At 38.5% G+C, this 20,231-nt stretch overlaps 1 protein-coding gene across 6 annotated transcripts in view; it reads left to right on the top strand.

The window, feature by feature from the left end:
• Nucleotides 1-20,231, top strand: part of UBR5 (ubiquitin protein ligase E3 component n-recognin 5) — a 155,952-nt gene that overhangs the window by 67,960 nt on the left and 67,761 nt on the right. For 4 of the 6 annotated variants that reach the window (XM_005563836.5, XM_005563835.5, XM_015455093.4 and 1 more), the window contains exons 8-12: nucleotides 287-436; nucleotides 3,155-3,366; nucleotides 17,644-17,760; nucleotides 17,843-17,953; nucleotides 19,078-19,232. In XM_005563836.5, the coding sequence (XP_005563893.3) occupies nucleotides 287-436; nucleotides 3,155-3,366; nucleotides 17,644-17,760; nucleotides 17,843-17,953; nucleotides 19,078-19,232 (745 nt within the window). The remainder of the gene's footprint in view (nucleotides 1-286; nucleotides 437-3,154; nucleotides 3,367-17,643; nucleotides 17,761-17,842; nucleotides 17,954-19,077; nucleotides 19,233-20,231) is intronic. The other 2 variants (XM_005563838.5, XM_005563837.5) reach the window with 1 other exon arrangement.

Here is a 20,231-nt window from a genome sequence, read left to right as displayed (position 1 = left end):
CTCAGCCTCCCAAAGTGCTGGGATTACAGGCGTGAGCCACTGCGCCTGGCCACAAGTGTTATATCTTAACGAGTGATCTATATTTCTTGTGATTATGTAGTAAGTAGCTCAGGCAACATTTATGCATTTGGTGTTCTTAAAATATTTGTTAGTAATGTAAGTTGTGTTTTTCCTCAGATGATGTCAGTCCCTAGTTTTTTAATGTATTTTAATTTTTAGAGATCTTTCAGCAGTCTACAGATGCTCTTTGTGTGTATCCTTCAGTGATGTTTGTTTCTGTTTATAGAGGATCTTATGTCTCTCCTTGATGCTGACATTCATTCTGCCCACCCAAGTGTCATTATTGATGCAGATGCCATGTTTTCTGAAGACATTAGCTATTTTGGTTACCCTTCTTTTCGTCGTTCATCACTTTCCAGGCTAGGCTCATCTCGAGGTAATTTTGCATTTATTTATTTATTTATTTATTTATTGTCGCAGGCTAGCTGTATGGAAAGATAGTGGTAGAATCGACTTACTGTATTTGAACTTCTAATATTGCAGTTATTATTAGTTTTTTATGAATGCTTTAGCATTAAAATTATTTATTATTTTGAAGAGCCACAATAGTATTTTAGAGTTGATCTTATTTACATTGTGGAATTGATGTCAAGGACTATGACTTCACCTAAATGTATTTTTAATTAGGAATATGGATTCTGAACTAAAAGCAGAATTCTACTTTACAGTGACATGCAGCATTCAGAAAACAAGTCTTAGTTTATTTGTTTAAAATAAGTGATCTGTTTATTTTAAATCCTGGTTAGATAAAATAATGAAATGTGAAAAAACTTACTAGAATGGGTTTAGGACCAGTATTAAATGTGTAGAAATGTTTAGTTTATTAAAACGCTTCTTTTTTTTTTTTTTTTTTTTTTTTTTTTTTTTGAGACAACGTCTCACTCTGTTGCCCAGGCTGGAGTACAGTGGTATGATCTCAGCTCACTGCAGCCTCCACCTCCTGGGTTCAAGAGATTCTCCTGCCTCAGCCTCCTGAGTACCTGAAATTACAGGTGCCTGCCACCATGCCTAGATAATTTTTGTATTTTTAGTAGAGACTGGGTTTCACCGTGTTAGCCAGGCTGGTCTTGAACCCCTGACCTGAGGTGATCCGCCCATCTTAGCCTCCCAAAGTTTTGTGATTACAGGCATGAGCCACTGCGCCCAGCCTAAAATGCTATTTTCAGAAGTTTGAGGCCGGGCATGATGGCTCATGCCTGTATTCCCAGCACTTTGGGAGGCCGAGGTGGGTGGATCATGAGGTCAGGAGATGGAGACCATTCTGGCTAACACAGTGAAACCCAATGTCTACTAGAAAAATACAAAAAAAAATTAGTCGGGCGTGGTGGTGGGTGCCTGTAGTCACAGTTACTTGGGAGGCTGAGGCAGGAGAATGGTGTAAACCCAGGAGGCGGAGCTTGCAGTGAGCTGAGATCACGCCACTGCACTCCAGCCTGGGAGTGCAGGCTTTTTTTTTTCTCCAAAAAAAAAAAAAAAAAAGTTTGAAATCCTTAAAAGATACAGTACATGGTAGAGGTTAGAAAGATTTTGAAATAATTAATCCTGCCTTTCTCTGCATATGTTTGTGTATAGCTTGTTTACATTATAATTGTCAATATTTTTACTTTCCAGAATATAAAACTACTTGATTCAAATAACAGAAATTAGCTGTATTTACTGATCTTTAAACTGGAAAATATGCCATGTTACATTGAGAGCTTGCTGCATATACTTTTAGTACTTAGGAATAAAGTTTTAAAATAACAGATCTGTGGTGATCTTTTAATATATTGAATGCACTATGTAATAGCGTTATGAATTTAAAAATAAATGCATACTTTACTGCCTTAACTGTATCAAGTAATATATTTTCAAATATTCCATATCTAACATAAATAACTCCTTTAAATGTCTCTTCCCCCCTCCCCCCTGCCTTTCTTTTTTGAAGCGGAGTTTCGTTCTTGTTGCTCAGGCTGTAGGGCAATGGCATGATCTTGGGTCACTGCAATCTGCCTCCCTGGTTCAAGTGATTCTCCTGCCTCGGCCTCCCAAGTAGCTGAGATTACAGGCATTGGCCACCTCACCAGGCTAATTTTGTATTTTTAGTAGTGACATGGTTTCACCATATTGGTCAGGCTGGTCTCAAACTCCTGACCTCAAGTGATCCACCCACCTTGGCCTCCCAAAGTGCTGGGATTACAGGCATGAGCCACCGTACCTGGCCAAATGTCTCTTTTCCTATGTTCATTCTATGTAGGCATTACTTTTAGTTTGAACCATATGGAATAGCTAATACTTGACCACTTTTGACCTATATATATGGCAGTTTTGTATAGTTCAATTTAATTATTGTTTCTAATCCTTATTTATCCTGTTCTTAGAAAGTTTATTTTGGTTATGTTATTTAAAAAGTAATATATGAGCAACTTCAGAAAAACTGGCTTTAGATAGTTTGTAGGCCAATAGTCATGGGAAGCATTTTGGTAAGGAAATCATTTTATAAAGATTCCTTTTTAAAAAAACAGACTGTCTGGTTCCTCAAAAAAATTTAAGACTTATTCATAAAAATCTGTCCTATAAAAATTACTCTAAACAAGGGCTTGGTTTTTAAAAACTTTCTACTTAGCTTATATTAATGGATTCATAGTTTAACCTTTTTAGGGTTTTTTCTATGTGTACATTTTTTGAGTTTGCTTATATGTGTAACATGTGGAAGTTCTAAATTTATGTGCTTTTTAAACCCACCAGTAGACAAATGAGGAATGTATATTTTCTAGTATATAAATTGAATTCATAGTAAGCATTTCTAATGCAAGCCAACAATTTAAAATTCTTTTTAAAAAACCAAATATAGTTCAGAATAAAGCAGTTCAGCTCTAAAACCATATAGTTGAAATATAGAAAATTCTGCCTCTAATTTTTTAAAATACTAGTTATAATTTTTATACATTCACTTGAAAGGGTTGATGTTTTGAATGTTGCATGTCAGCCTTATTAGATATACATTTACATAAATTTTTATGAGTAGATAAACTGCTGTTAGTTGCATCCTGAAGGGTCTTTACTAGAGAGTGGCTTACTTTTATCCCACTGGTGTGACCCAATTGCATACCAGTTCTCCTTCTTCCCTTAGAGAGAGACTCTGAGCTGTTGCGTGAACGTGAATCCGTTTTACGTTTACGTGAACGAAGGTGGCTTGATGGAGCCTCATTTGATAATGAAAGGGGCTCTACCAGCAAGGAAGGAGAGCCAAACTTGGATAAGAAGAATACACCTGTTCAAAGTCCAGTATCTCTAGGAGAAGATTTGCAGTGGTGGCCTGATAAGGTATTTGGAAAAAATTCACACCGCTTCCATTTAAGTGGATCCCTGACAACCCCTCCCTCCAAGGTTTCCATTTTATTTATTCTGGTTTTTGTAGTATCACTCAAGGAAAAACACAAATATAAAACAATATTTTTGTTTTGTTTTAAAATATAAATAGAATGTATCTTTATTTGGCACTCCATGAGTCATCTCAGTGAGATGTATTCAGTGGTGCAGCGTATCTTACTGCTTGATGAAGTAAATCAGAGTAATTAGGATGGTAGTTCTAGATAACACATCAGCATGCTATTCCAGTACTTCCTTTCTGGTAATAATTACTCTAATAAATGATGTTACATTCCTTGGTAGAAATTTGTTTTGTCAAATTTCTAAAGTCAAGTGGACACCAGTTTCTGCAGGGCGTGTTTTTGGTCATTGATACAGCATGTATATCATGACAAGATTAGGGATCTGTGTTCCTTGATTAGTTAACTATGCCATTTAATGGCAGTGAGTTCTGACAGATCCTTTGCTGTGAATGCTGTGGGAGACAAAGCTGACTGAACAGGAATGGGCTAGGGGAGTATGCTCTGCATCCTGAGGAACAGTGCAATGACTGGATTATAGAAAACATCTAGGATTTGGTAATTGATTTGAATCTTTAAAAATCCATCACTGCCATAAGTGAAACAGAGTTGATGCATCCTGTTCATGGTATGTATGTAATTGATAGTTCATCTTCAGAGGCTCCTATTGGAACCCATGTTTTTCACTTGTTTTTTACTGTGTCTCTTTTTTCTTATTTCCAGAACCATTTGGGTAGGAATTTTTCTGAAGCAGAAATAAACTAAAAGAAGATGGGAACTTTGGGGCCCTACTAGCAGATAAAGGGAGCCTGATAAGGATTTCTTTCCTTTCTTTGATTTAGAACTTGAATCTGGAATATTGAAGGGAAATATTATTTAACTTTCCAAATTTACGTTTCCATAGTTACCGTGAGTCTTGTTGTAGTTCATTTATTTTCCTCTGCATTCAGCTCATGTGGCAAGCTTGAATGCAAGAAGGAACCTGAATTTTAATCAGTCTCTTTGGAAGCAAAAGGTTATTCTGTCTTCTTTGGCAAATGCCAAACTTTCCTTGAATTGCATTCTTTTACTTATTTCCCTAAAACTAGAAATGTCCCAAGTTCTACTTTTACTTCATGTGGTAGGGAGTGATTTAACATTGGGCTTTCACTTTTTTTTTTTCTTTTGGTACATCATTTACCGTTTCCTATTTCTCTTGCCTGAATCATGCTGGAGCTGTGTCTGTTTCATATTGGCAGGAAGTAAAAGAGGACTCTTGAATTATGTTTTAATAGGGCCATCACGTATTATTAATCTAGGTTTCTTTGTCATGTATTATTTTTGATTAATGAAAGTATTTCTGAATAGTACAAGTTTAGCAAGCCTAGTCATTATACTCTCTGTTAGATTTAGCTAGCCCTTGTTGGCCTGGCTAAAAATATGATAGATATGTTTTTAAGTACACTTTGTTTTTATAGACAGTTGTAAGTGCATCATGAAATCCTGGCACTTTAGACTTTTAGTGCATTATTCCTTGGTTTGTTTAGCCACCGAGTGAATGGAAGAAGAGTGGTATGTGAAACAAAGTATATCCTACCTATATTCTTTTTTCCATTAAACACCAAATTTAAAATAGCAACATCGAAAAACACTTTTTATTAGCACATGGTTGAAATCTAAAAATCATACTTGAATTCTGGGAAAGAAAACAGCTTAAGCCTTTAATTAAACTGTTAAGCATTAGCATAGTGATCAATAAATACCATTAGGTGCTTGTTTGCAGGGCTGAATGCTACAAGAGAATATAGAGAGCTATTAAAGGGAAAGAAGATCTTGTTTTTAACTAACTTTAGGAAAACAAAGTATTATACAGAGGCACAGGATAAATACCACGTGCAGAAACTGGCAATATGTGAGACCTATATTGGTTTCCCAAAATTAGTTAGGGGTAGTGATTCCTGAGGAGCAGAAGGTTTTGGGGGGAGGCTTGACAGGGAATAGAGAGGTAGGTGGAGAATGCGGGGAGATAGGGTGTCAGGATGCATTTGGTATTTACCACTGGGAAGAGGAGGTACCAGCACCAGATGAGAGTGGTCTGCCAAGAGTAGGGGCTTGTCTAATGAGGGATCCAGTAGGAATTCCCAGCTCAAGACAGTTTGAATGTCATACTAAGGCTGACACTGGGAAACTAGAGCAGTTGCAGAGCATGCATCTATCATTTTATCTCCTTCATGCCACAGACATTGCTGCTAATTGCCTAGTACCTTGCTACTTATGGGGGCTATATTAATCACAAGATTGGATATTGAGCCAGTCCTAAGAAACTTTTGAGGTTTAGTTTAGGAGACAGGTGATGATTACTCATTCAAAGTAATATTCTTAAAATGTGGCTTCCTTTATAATCTTGATTGGGGTTTGCTTTTAAAAAAAAATCTTGGTAACTTGCATTATTTTGACTGAAAGTGTTATTTCTACGTTCTTGACATACCAGGCTGCTAAAGGATAGTCTCAGTTTTGTACACAGTAGTAAACTTGGAATATAGCTGGAAAAGACCTTTGGCTTGCCTCTGATCCATTCATTTTTATGGAGAAGGAAACTTCATGTCTTTGCTTATTTCACATGGCTTGTAAATGGCAGATGTAGCAATGAAGTTTCTTTTTAAATATGGGAAGGAGTAGCTTTTTTTAAGGAGTAGGGGCAATCAAAATATGCATCCTAGTTTAATTTCAGAAATGAGCTAATACAATACTCTTAAATATTAAGTATGGTTGTTAATGTTCATAGTAATTTTCATTTTGCCTCTTGTTAGGGTACAAAGTTAATTCTGTTGGTAAAGGAACTGGATTAGTGCCTACTTTCCCAGCATCCATTTAGAGGAACAACCAGTTCCTCAAAATTCTACCTTTTTTTTTTTTTTTTTGATGAAATTTCGCTCTTGTCGCCCAGGTTGGAGTGTAGGGATGCGATCTCGGCTCGCTGCAACCTGTCTCCTGTGTTCAAATGATTCTGCTGCCTCAGCCTCCTGAGTAGCTGGGACTACAGGCACCCGCCACCACGTCCAGCTAGTTTTTTGTATTTTTAGAAGAGATGGGGTTTCACCATGTTGGCCAGGATGGTCTTGAACTCCTGACCTCAGGTGATCCACCCTCCTTAGCCTCCCAAAGTGCTGGGATTACAGGCGTGAGCCACTGTGCCTGGCAGTTTTACCATTTGTAAGCTAATAAAATTATTTTAATGATAGGATGTTCTCTTTTCTTTAAGGTTTTGTGGTATAATATTGAACTGAAAATATTTGATTTGACTGTAAAATACAAAGATTTCCCAAAATTATTCTTTGAATTAAATATCAAAACTAATATAATATAAAAGCATAATTAAAAATTATAGGCATCTTGAAAGCTCCATAAAGACAGAAGTAAGGGTCATTCAATCATTATTAATTTAGAAACCTTGACTAAATATATGCCATGTGTTAGACCTTTTGTTAGATGTTAGAGTAAGAGATTTTATAGGAAGAAGAAAAATAATAGTAATCTGAGTAAGTACTATAATAGATTTCCATACATACATACATAATAGCTACACAATAGCACAGGAGGCATTGGGAAATCACAGGAGGCTGCGCAGAATGATTACAAAGAGTGTGGACTCTGAAGTCAAGCTGCTGGATTTCCTATCTTAACCCTGCCACTGTCTAGTTGTGTGACCTTGATCAAGTTCTTTCTTCTCCCTGCCTTGGTTTTCTCATATAGATAGAGATAGTAATAATTTTTACATTATGGGTTTGTTATGAGAATTAAATGAGTTAGTTTATGTAAAGTGCAAAGAGCAAGGAGAAACATGGTCCTGTCCCACAAAGGGAGAACAGGCAGTTCCTGCAGATCATGGGAGGGTGAGAGAGCCCTGTTGGGTATTTCCAAGTACGTTTATGTGGGAGTTGTATTTTGTGTGCCAGGTTCTCTGTTGGTAGTGAATTGGACACAGACCAAAAAGATAGAGATCATGCATGCCCCCTTTATCTGACTGGACTAGAATGAACTCAAGTTATGAAAACATTTTATTACAGTAATAATTTAGTGTAATAGGAAATTAAGGGCAGCCTATATGTACCAAAGTGAGAAGGGGAGGGAGTGCCTAACTAAGTCTGTGCTCTAAGTCCAAGGTTATGATGCTCACAGTCAAACTAGCCAAGTTTATACTGGTTTCTGAAGGTTTTTACCCCAAAACATCAACTTTCTTGTTATGCTATCCCTACTCCCTAAAATCCATCCTTTCTTTCTTGTCTCCCCCTCCCTCTCTTCCTTCCTCTCTCCTCCCATACTCTGCCTCTGACTCCTTTCTCCCTGCTCCCTTTACTCACCCTTCTCTAGCCATTCTTTCCATCCTTCCGTCCGTCCACCTTTCCATCTAACCATCTATGCATCTACTGTTTTTTACTGTTTTTTTGACTTGTATGAGTGCTCGTTACATTTTGTATTTCTGGAATAGCTTCGATAATTCATTTACTTTGGTGAGAAGAGGTAATCTTTCAATTAGGTGGTTCTATAACATGACTGTATTTTCTCTTGGTCATTTTTGCAATTTATTTTTTCTAGTTTAGAAATTTAGTATGTTGCTGAATGTCTGCAAGTAAATTGTAATTATACATGTGTTTATACCAACCTACTTCCAATAAAAATCTGAACCAAACACATTTTACAAGGCCTAAGCCAGACGAAGACGCCAGAGGAAAAGAAAACCATAGGCTAATAATATCTTTGAACATTGATGCAGAAATCCTCCAAAAAAATTCAGGAAACTGAATTCAATACATATCAGAAAGATTATACATCATGACCAGGTAGAATTTATTCCTGGCATGAGGCTGGCTTTATATATACACATTAATCAATGTGATAGATCGTGTTAGCAGTATGAAACCTGAAAATCACATGAACACCTTGATTGACGCAGAAAAAGCATTTGGAAAAGTTGAGCATTCTTTTTTTTTTTTAAGACGGAGTCTCGCTCTGTTGCCCAGGCTGGAGTGCAGTGGCGTGATCTCGGCTCACTGCAAGCTCTGCATCCTGGGTTCATGCCATTCTCCTGCCTCAGCCTCCTGAGTAGCCGGGACTACAGGCGCCCGCCACCACGCCCAGCAGATTTTTTGTATTTTTAGTAGAGACAGGGTTTCACTGTGTTAGCCAGGATGGTCTCGATCTCCTGACCTCATGATCCACCCACCTCGGCCTCCCAAAGTGCTGGGATTACAGGCGTGAGCCACCATGCCCGGTCGAGCATTGTTTCTTGATAAAACTCTTTAACAGTTTAGGTGTGAAAGGAAAGCTCCTCCATATAATAGAAACCATATATGAAAAAACCCATAGCTAACAATCAACAGGGAACAACTCAGAGGTTTTCCACTAATATTTAATGCAAGGCAGGGATGCCTGCTCTTGCCAGTTCCATTCATCATAGTACTAGAAGCACTAATGAACATCAAACAAGAAAAAGAAATAAAAGACAACCAGATTGGAAAGGAAGAAGTACAATTATCTCTATTTGCAGATGACATGATCTTATATGTAGAACCCCCTCCAAAATTTCACAAAAAAACCTGTTAGAATTAATAAATTCATTAAAGTTGCAGGCTACAAGGTCAGCATACAAAAATCAGCAGTATTCCTATACACAAATAACAGCCTAGCTAGAAAAGAAATTAAGAAAATAATCTTGGCTAGGTGCTGTGGCTCGTGCTTATAATCTCAGCACTTTGGGAGGCTGAGGTGAGAGGATCTCTTGAGTCTAGAGAGCTTCATGGATGGGAAGAATTAGTATTGTTATACTGCTCAAAATAACGTACAGATTCATACGTAATCTCTATAAGAATTCCAGTGGCATTCTTCATAGAAATAGAAAAGCAATCCTAAAATTTGTAAAGAACTATAAAATACCCCAAATAGTGAAGGCAATAATGGGAAAATTGTAGGCACCATACTTCTTGGTTTAAAATAAACAAAGCTATAAGCAATCAAAACCATATGGTACTGGCATAAAAACAGAAACATAGACCAATGGAACAGAATAGAGAGCCCAGAAATAAATTCAAACATACATTATTAACTAATTTTTGAGAAGGGCACCAGTGGGGAAAAGATAGTATAAGTGGTACTGGGAAAACTGGATTTTCACATGTAAAATTGGATTCCTATCTTAGACAATACATAAAAATCGACTCAATAGACAAAAGACCTAAATGTGAAGTATGAAACCTTACAGACTGTAAGACAGTTTAAGGAAAGCTCCTTGACATTGCTCATGGCAGTGATTTTTGGATTTCACACCAAAAACTCAAACTTCAAAAGCAAGAATAAGTAAATGGAACTACATGAAACAAAAAGTCTTTGTGTACAGTAAAGAAAACAATCAACAAAATAAAAAGGCACCCTATAGACTGTGAAAAACTATTTGCAAACCATGCATCTCATAAGGAGTTAATATTCAAAATTTATAAAGAACACTTGAAGTCAGTAGCAGAAAAATAACCTGATTAAAAAGCGGGTAAGGACCTTATAAGACATTTCTTCAAAGAAGACATAAAAATGGCTAACAGATATTTGAAAAGGTGCTTAATAAGTCAGTAATTGTCAGGGAAATGCAAATTAAAACCACTGTGATACACCATCTCGCACCCATTAGGATAGTTGTTATGGAAAAGACAAGAGATAGCACATGTTGACAGTGATACAGAGAAAAGAGAACCCTTATAGGCTATTGGGAACGTAGATTGGTACGGCTATTTTGGAAAGCAGTATGAAAGTTCCTAAAGAAGTTAGAAATAGAGCCACCGTAGGACCCAGCAATCCCTATTATGTACATATGCAGAGGAGAGGAAATCATGCATATCTGTACTTGGGCTGGGCATGGTGGCCCACGTGTGTAATCCCAGCACTTTGGGAGGCCGAGCTGGGTGGATCACCTGAGGTCAGGAGTTCGAGACCAACCTGGCCAATGTGGTGAAACCCGGTCTCTACTAAAAATACAAAAGAATTAGCTGGGTGTGGTGGCATGTGCCTGTAGTCCCATGTGCCTGTAGTCCCAGCATCTCGGGAGGCTGAGGCAGGAGAGCCGTGTGAACCTGGGAGGCGGAGGTTGCAGTGAGCTGAGATTGTGCCATTTCATTCCACCTTGGGCAGCAAGAGCGAAACTCTGTCTCCCAAAAAAAAAAAAAAAAAAGTATCTGCACTCTCATATTCATTGTAGTATTATTTGTAATAGGTAATATATGGAAAAAACTTAAGTGTCCTTCATGGACAAATGGATAAAGAAAACACACACACAGACACAACAGAAAAAAATGAAAAATATTCAGCTTAATAAAGATCCATTTGCCACAACATGGATAGACCTAGAGGACATTATGCTAAGTGAAATAAGCAAGACACAGGGAAAAAACATACTGCGTGATCTCACTTATATGTGAAGTCTTTTTTTTATTTTTTATTTAAAGGTCAAATATACAGAAGTAGAGAATAAAGCAGTGGTTACCACGGGCTGACAAGGAGTGTGGGGGTGTGAGGGAAGGAAAATGGGGTTAAAGGATCCACAGCAGACATGTAGGATGCAAATCTAGAGCTGTAATGTATGTCATGAGGATTACAGTTAATAAAATGGTATCATATTATGGATTTTGTTGAGTAGATTTTAGCTGCTCTTGTCACAAAATAGTGACTGTGAGATGATAGATATGTTGATCTATTATAGTAACAATGTAAATATCTACATGTATCCTATAACATGTTGTAAACTTCAAATATACACAATAAAATTTATTTATGTATTTAGTTAGTTAGTTTTTTGAGATAAGAGTCTTGCTCTGTCACCCAGGCTGTAGTGCAGTGGTATGATCTTGGCTCACTGCAACCACCGCCTCCCGAGTTCAAGTGATTCTTGTGCCTCAGCCTCCCCAGTAGCTGGGATTACAGGCATGTGCCACCATGCCCAGCTAGTTTTTGTATTTTTAGTAGAGACAGGGTTTTGCCGTATTGGCTGGGGTGGTCTCGAACTCCTGGCCTCCCTCAAGTGATCTACCTGCCTCGGCCCCCCAAAGTGCTGGAATTAAAGGCGTGAGCCTTCACGCCTGACCAAAATTTATTTTAATAGAAAGAATCTAAAGGGACTTAAAAGGGGAAGATGAAACCACAGTAGTAGCAAAGACTGTTAAAAGTCAAACACAAAGAGCTAAGTAATAAAAGTTGATGGGAGTGGAGGGAGAAAAATTACAGAGAAATCTATGCTAGGTAAACTTGCTGAAGCTGAACATAAAAACTTTGCTTTGTGCTCTGCAACAAAACTGTTTCAATTTAAGGGGTGCATACATTCTGTATTTTCACTAAGCTCTCAGAAAGTGCTCGATGAGACTTATGTGATGAAGATGCAAAAGTGATTCAGCAACTCAGAACTGTTTTTTTTTTCCCCCCGAGGTGGAGTCTCGCTCTGTCACCTAGGCTGGAGTGCAGTGGCACGATCTCGGCTCACTGCAAGCTCTGCCTCCCAGGTTCACGCCATTCTCCTGCCTCAGCCTCCCGAGTGGCTGGGACTGCAGGCGCCCACCACCACACCCAGCTAATTCTTTTGTATTTTTTAGTAGAGACGGGGTTTCACCATGTTAGCCAGGATGGTCTCGATCTCCTGACCTCGTGATCCACCCACCTCGGCCTCTCAAAGTGCTGGGATTACAGGCATGAGCCACTGCACCCAACTCAGTCCTGTTAATTAACATTAACTGGCAGGGCTGGTGGCTCAGGTCTGTAATCCCACCACTTTGGGAGGCCAAGGCAGATCACTTGAGATCAGGTGTTCGAGACCAGGCCGGCCAACATGGTGAAACCTTGTCTCTACTAAAAATACAAAAATTAGCCAGGCATGGTAGCGTGCATCTGTAGTCCCAGCTACTTGGGAGGCTGAGGTGGGAGAATCGCTGGAACCCAGGAGGCGGAGGTTGCAGTGAGCCAAGATCATGCCACTGCACTCCAGCCTGGGCGACAAAGCGAGGTTCTGTTCCCACGCTAAAAAAAATTAATATTCCTTACTGTTCTGGGTCTATTTTTATCTAGTCTAGAGGAAACAATAAGTAGATTTATTCCCTTTATATTGTAGAGTTGTATGTTACTCTGTTTCTTTGAATGGTGTTGAGAGGAAATGGACCATTTCATTTGACCCCTTGTTTAAGCTCTTTGGAGCAATCTCCCTGTTGGAACCAGCTGATCAGACTTGCTGGTTATACTGCTTCACCTTCATTGTGCTTCCCACACTGAGGAGAATGAAGGCAGAGGGTTCTAAAAGTGGAAGTTGGCTGGGGAAGATCTTTGATTTGATTTTATTGACATCTGGAAACTTCCAGGATTAACTAGATGTGTCACAAATGTAATTTAATATGAAGTAAGAACAAAATGAAAAATGATCATAAAAAGGAAAAGCTTGGCATAAAAAGCATATGAAAAAGTGGATAGGCAGAGAGAAATGAAGTGTGAATGGACACAGTTGGCCAAATTGCAGTGTATCCTGTAGTTGCCATCCATTCCAATCATGACATGCAGTACATTGTATTTAGTGACAGGAGTTGGAGCTGCTACCTAATGATGAAACCAGTGTTTGCTCATAGTAGAAAATATGTGAAAACCAAGTTTTGTGGGGCAAAATTTAGGAATAGAGAGGCTAACTTTTTCACAATATAAATTAGTAAACATAGGTGTGGCCAGTTAATAGAGTTGGTGTTGCTGGGCCAAGTGTTTTTTAAAGCTTTGGCCACTATTTCATGTCTCATATATTTAATAGTTTTCCTTCCCCCTTTGAGGAAGGATTTCTAGTTAAATTTACGATCCATTTATGTTGGACAGTTGCAGATATACTGATTCAACTTCTTTTTGTTGAAAAATAGAACTACAAACTACTGCTCTTTAAGGAAACGTGCATAGCCACTTTCTCTAGTTGGATTGAGCAGATGTCAGCTTGCTCAGAAGCAGCAATTCATATTTAATAAAAACATTATTTTCTATGACTTATGAAGTGAGTGAGCTAAAATACTGTCCTTGTGTATGTATTTATTTTGTATTTCTCTACATATAATAATTTTCTTTAATATGGATAAATCTGAAGAAGGCAAGACGTAGTAGGTGATTTTTTTGTCCTCTTCCTGTGGGTTCATAGTTGTGCTATTCATCTTCATTTGTTCATAGTGGATTTTCAGGGCCTGTAGGGGTTTAATTGGCTCATCCAGGCCTTATCACCCTGGGGTACATTGCCCTATTTCTGAAAGATAAAGGCAAGGCAGTTCCAAGAGGGCCTCATGCACCATGCACCAGGCTCTTGCTACTGGGATGGTTTGTTCAGGATTGTACTGCTCTCGTAAGGCATTTTTACCCAAAGAAGCTGGAGTTAAAATTCATTTGCTCATTCAACAATTGGTCAGTGTGTTCCTGCTTTGTGTCATATACCAAACTGGCATATGGTAATGTAGTTGTGAGTATGATATTGGCCTTTCCACAAGGAATTCAGTGGGGAACACAAACATTAAATAGAATATAATGTGATCACAGTGTGGTCAACGCTAGACTGAAAGTATGAATAAAGTGCCATAGGGGTTCAGAATGGGAAATGGCCCATACCGCCTGAGAGATCTGGCAAAAGCGTCGCAGAGGAGGCGACATTTAAGCAGCATTTGTAAGGTGAGGTGGGCATTGACCAAGACTCAAAGGTATTTAAAACGTATTAGGCATGGGCCCAGAGTCACGAAAGGTCATGGTGTGTTTGAGGAACAATGAAAAATTCAGAATTGCTGCTTTGTGGTGGGGAGAAGAGGTGGGATGACTAGGCAGTTTGCCAAGCAAGGAGTTAGGATATTGTTTTGCAGCAATTTAGACGTCAATAGAGTCCTTAGAGAAGTGACTTGATGTGATTGGTGGGGTTTTGTTTTGTTGTATTTGATTAGTTTTAAGGAGGCGAACATTACTGGCATGATGAGAGAAAGAAACAGGAAAAATCGAAAGTCAGTTATGAGAATGCTACAGTTGTTCAAGGAAATTGTGAGGATCTCAGCCAAAGCAGGGTTATGGGGACAGAGAAAGAGAAGAATCTGGCCGGGCACGGTGGCTCACGCCTGTAATCCCAATACTTCGGGAGGCCGAGGCGGGCGGATCACGAGGTCAGGAGATCGAGACCATCCTGGCTAACACGGTGAAACCCCGTCTCTACTGAAAATATAAAAAATTAGCCGGGCGTGGTGGCGGGCGCCTGTAGTCCCAGCTACTTGGGAGGCTGAGGCAGGAGAATGGCAGGAACCCGGGAGGCGGAGCTTGCAGTGAGCCGAGATCACGCCACTGCACTCCAGCCTGGGCGATGGAGCAAGACTCCATCTCAAAAAAAAGAAAAAAAAAAAAAAGAATCTGAGAGCATCGTAGACATGGGAACCTGGGAGCACCCCTCATCTCTTTCTTTTCTCTCATCAGTCAATTTGATTGTCATGTCTCCCATTACCAGGTGGGTGGTGATGTCATTCATAGAGATAGGGACTACAGGGAAGGCACAGCTTTGCAGGAGATGGCAGATTCATTTTAGAGAAGTCATTGTGCTTTTTAAGACAGCTGTAGGTAAGTCTGGAGATACGAGATTTACGCATTTAAAAGCATGATGCTCTAGTGGATGCAGTCACTGAGGCTGAAGGTGAAGCACAATTTGAATACAGGGACAAAGACAGAATCAGTGGCAGGGAGTGCATGGTAGTACCAGGGAGATGGAGGGAAGACCATGCATAGTAGTGCACGGTAGTAGTGCCAGGGAGATGGAGGGTAGATGGAAGACCAGTAGAGAATGGTAACCTGTGAAGTGAGGAGAGAAGGATGGGTTCCATAACAGATAAGGAACTGAGGCAAATCATTTGAAGAGTTTAAAGAGAAGATGGATTGATGAAATACATTGGGCATGGATTTGGCAGTTGGAAAACATGTTGTAGCCATCACTGAAAACTGGTAAGGTGAAACATGCCCAGGCAGTAATTCACTTTACCATGTTAGGACTGAAGGAGAGATTTGTTTGGATGGTTGTTGGGGGATATGAGAAGGAGTTGCCTACAATGCGTCTGTGGGTTATCTTTAAATAGGGGAGGAAAATCCTTCTTTCTCTGAGATGGGGAGAAGGGAGGAGGTGAGAATGGCGCTTTCATTAAGCAAATCTAGAGCTAGGAATATTGAGGAAGCCTGTGCCTGAGAGCTGTCATTTTCTGGTTGAGTCAGAGATGAAGTCAGGGGAGGAGATTAGTCATAGTCGAATTTGATTGAGTGCTTTTTGCACTGGGCTCTGTGCTGTGTACTTTATCCAGCTGACCCTTGAACTATGAAGGGGTTAGAAGCACCCACTCCTCATGCAGTTGAAAATCCACGTAATTTTAAGTCCCCCAAAACTTACTATAGCCTCCTGTTGACTGGGAGCCTTAGCAACAACATAAAGTTGATTAACACATATTTTGTATGTTATATGTAGTATATACTCTATTTATACAATAAAGTAAGTTAGAGAAGAAAATGTCATTAAGAAAATCCTAAGGAAAAGAGCATATATTTAGTATTCATTAAGTGGAAGTGGATTACCGTTAAGGTCTTTATTCTCATTATCTTCACGTTGAATAGGCTGAGGAGGGGAAGGAAGAGTTAGAAGAGAAGTTGTTTTTGCTGTCTCAAGGATGGCAGAGGCTGAAGAGAACTATAAGCAGACCCTAACAGTTCAAACCCATATTGTTCAAGGGTCAACTATATGTTACTCCATTTGATTTTTACCCTGCAGTCCCCTCTCCCTTACCATGATTTGCATTACCTTAATACCCATTTTAGAAATGAAGAAATGGTTCCAGAGAAATTGTATAGTTTACCTGAAGTCACATACTTAATAAGTGTTGGATCTAGGTTTGGGACTCACTTAGTCTGATTCTATTATAGTTAATTCTTAACCGTAGGATTGAGAAGAGAATATGAAGTAGAAAGGTAAAATTTGATGCAGCTTCTATGGAGAAAGTCAGTAATGGTTTGTAGATATCCATGCTAAAGGTAAGGGAAGAATTGCTAACTTGGAGAATTCCAAATTTGGTCTCTTTTACATCCCCCAATAAAAGTGACTTGAAAATAGGGTTGACTGGTACAGGTAAAATAGAAGATTAAAATTAGTACTATTTCTGTGTAACAGTCAGGCATAACCTGTTATTACTGTGTTATATTAATAAATCTTGTAAACTTTACAAGTTTTAGCTGAGCACTATAACGTTACCATCTGATCAAATAAAATTAAATTTTGGCAGAAAACCAGAAAGACACCGTTTGTTTATCATACCCTGGGGTCAGAATCCCAAAGAAAGTGGAGAAGTACCGTGTATAGACCAATAGCATTTTTGCAACCTAAAATCTGTTATTGGCAAATTTTGCTGTGAGATTTCTAGGTAGCTTTGTGGCTCTGATCATTGGTTTTATGTTAAAGAAAATTATTATTTATTTACATTTATTAGCCAAGCTTTTTATAATTTAATTGCATTTCAACTTACCGCATGTATGTCAACATAAAAGTGAACAAATTATTACCTTAAATATAGGCATTTGTTTCCATAGCTTGAAAGAGCTTACAGGGAAAGAATCTTTTGATTTGACATCGTTTTTCTCTGCGTCAGCTCCTTATTCTGTTTTTCTTTTTTTCCCTTCACTCATTCAGCACATTGATTGAGCACCTACTTGTACACTTAAGTTCTTAAGTTACAGTGGTGAATAAGACAAAGCTTATACTTGAGTGAGATAGTGTATAAACAGATGTGTCAAGTTGTGAAGTGCTGTGGATTAAAAAGAAAGCAGTATAAGGAACTGAATGTGAGAGTGGTGGTTCTGTACATAGTGTCATCAGAGACAGTCTCTTGAGGGAATGTCACCTGAGAAAGAGTAACAAGACAGAGGGAACAGCAAGGACAGTGGTCCAAGGGTAGGGTCATAGTGGACATGGTCCAAGAATAGGAAGAAGGCCAGTGTGAATGGAGGTGAGTTAATGGAGGGAGCCAGGGCCACCTTAATTGGATACCTTGTAGGCTGTGCTAAAGACTTGATGTAGTTGTGGTTTATGTGTTTTCATAATTAATCTAGATTTGATGAAGTGATTAAAGTGACAGTGTTCAAATCAGTAGATTTGGCAATTTTTATATTTATAGTATTGTATTTTACTTTATAGGATGGAACAAAATTCATCTGTATTGGGGCTCTATATTCTGAACTTTTGGCTGTCAGCAGTAAAGGAGAACTTTATCAGTGGAAATGGAGTGAATCTGAGCCTTACAGAAATGCCCAGGTATTTTATTTTATGAAATTTTGGATTGAATAGCTCTACATATCAGCATATAAAATAGTAATTTTTTTTTATGCTTTCAAAGAATCCTTCATTACATCATCCACGAGCAACATTTTTGGGGTTAACCAATGAAAAGATAGTCCTCCTGTCTGCAAATAGCATAAGAGCAACTGTAGCTACAGAAAATAACAAGGTATGAAACACTTTGCATTGATAAACATTTCATGCTTTAATTATTGTTTTCTTTTTTTCTTTTTTTGCTCCTTTTCCGTCTTTTCATTTTCGATGTTTCTATGTTAACATAAATACAAAGTGTCTCAAGCCTTAGTAATCTAATGTATATTTTTGTTGGCTAGTTTATACTCTAACTTTAAAAATAGAAATGCTGAGGTGGGTAGATCATGAGGTCAGGCGTTCAAGGCCAGTCTGGCCAACATAGTGAAACCCCATCTGTACTAAAAATACAAAAAATTAACTGGATGTGGTGGCGGGTGCCTGTAATCCCAGCTCCTCAGGAGGCTGAGGCAGGAGAATTGCTTGAACCTGGGAGGTAGAGGTTGCAGTGAGCTGAGATCATACCACTCACTGCACTCCAGCCCAGGCGACAGTGCAAGACTCCATCTCACATAAAAAAAAAAGCTTTCTGGTTTAAGGAAAGGCAAAAATATTCAAGAAAATTGCTAAGAAAAGATGTTGAGAAGCTAGGAAATACCAAATGAGAAAGTATGGATATTATGCCTCAAATTATCGGTTTGGCTTTAAAGTCACTGAATTCTTTTGTTTTGTTTTTTTGAGTTGGGGTCTTGCTTTGTTGTCCAGGCTGCAGTGCAATGGTCGTAGCTCACTGCAGCCTTGAACTCAAGCCTTCCGAGTAGCTAATACTGTAGGCACACACCACTGTGCCCTACTGATTTTTAAAACTTTTTGCAGAGGCAGAGTCTCACTGTGTTGCTCAGGCTAGTCTCAAACTCCTGGCCCCAAGTGATCCTCCCTCGAAGTGCTGGGATTACAGGCATGCCACCTGGCCTAAAGTCACTAAATTCTTTTAAAAATTGGTAGAGCAGATGTTTACTTCTGACCTTAAAGATGGCCTTAGAGATTCATTTCAATAACTGCTATTTTGATTTGTGTGAAGAAGGTATTTTAGTTTCTAGTCTTACTAAGAACCTCTCTGAATTACTTATTTTTATAGCATTTAACTCAAAACATTTTAGAACTCCAGTCTTTAAAGTGTATATGCCTTGCCCTAGTTTTTACCACAATCCTTTTGAAAAGATGGCTTGATTTTTTTAAAAGTTCTAATATTTTATTCTTTAGGTTGCTACATGGGTGGATGAAACTTTAAGTTCTGTGGCTTCTAAATTAGAGCACACTGCTCAGACTTACTCGGAACTTCAAGGAGAGCGGATAGTTTCTTTACATTGCTGTGCCCTTTACACCTGCGCTCAGCTGGAGAACAATTTATATTGGTGGTAAGTCTATAGGGAGGAGGAATTTATCAGCGAATGCTTGTATATGTATAGAGAGATGCTTTGAGTAGTGGAATACCAACATGAGAAGGTCAATTAAAAGATAATGCCTTATGGAAGGGAAATTTCACTTTGGAACAAAGTAACATTTTTAAAAACTGTAACAGTTACATTTATAAAAGTAGTACATACTTAGTGAATATAATTAATAAGTTTTATAAAATATAAAGTAGAAACATAAATCCTTTAGAATCCTACCACGAGAGATAACTACAATTAACATTTGGGGGTATTTTAAATCTTTTTTTCTCTACATAATCATGTACTTTGCTTTTACATAATTGAAAGTATAGGTTATAGAATTTTTTTTTTTATTTCATTGTATGAATATTCTCTACCTTATTTAATTATAGCTTTACTGTTAGAAGGTGACCTCACATTTTTTCTGTGTTGTATTTTAAGGAGTTAACAGCAAATTTGCATTTTGGAAACAATATACAGGGGAGTTTCTTAATGAAGTATAATTATTTGGAAGAAAATGTATCAATTAGGGCCAGGTACAGTGGCTTACACATGTAATCCCAGCACTTTGGGAGGCCAAGGCCAGAGGATCACTTGAGCCTGGGAGTTCGAGACCAGCCTGGGCAATGCCGTGAGACCTAGTCTCTACAAAAAATACAAAAAGTAACTGGGTGTGGTGGTGGGTGCCTGTAGTCTCAGCTACTTGGGAGGCTGAGGCAGGAGGATCTCTTGAGCCCAGGAGAGAGAGAGTGCAGTGAGCTGAGATCAGCCACCTACACTCTAGCCTGGGCAGCAGAGCAAGGCCCTGTCTCAAAAAAAAAAAAAAGGAAATCAATTGATGAATTTCCCATAAAATTTAATTATAAAGGTTTAATAAAAGTAGATCCAGTTATTAATCTTATGGACAAATTAGAATTAAGATGAAATTGTACACGTTAATAGTTTTCTGAGGCGAAATTACTGGAGAAATGCCAGAAATGC

Source organism: Macaca fascicularis, chromosome 8 (assembly GCF_037993035.2).
Source record: "Macaca fascicularis isolate 582-1 chromosome 8, T2T-MFA8v1.1".
Lineage (NCBI taxonomy): Eukaryota > Metazoa > Chordata > Mammalia > Primates > Cercopithecidae > Macaca > Macaca fascicularis.
This window is presented reverse-complemented; position numbering and strand designations above follow the sequence as displayed.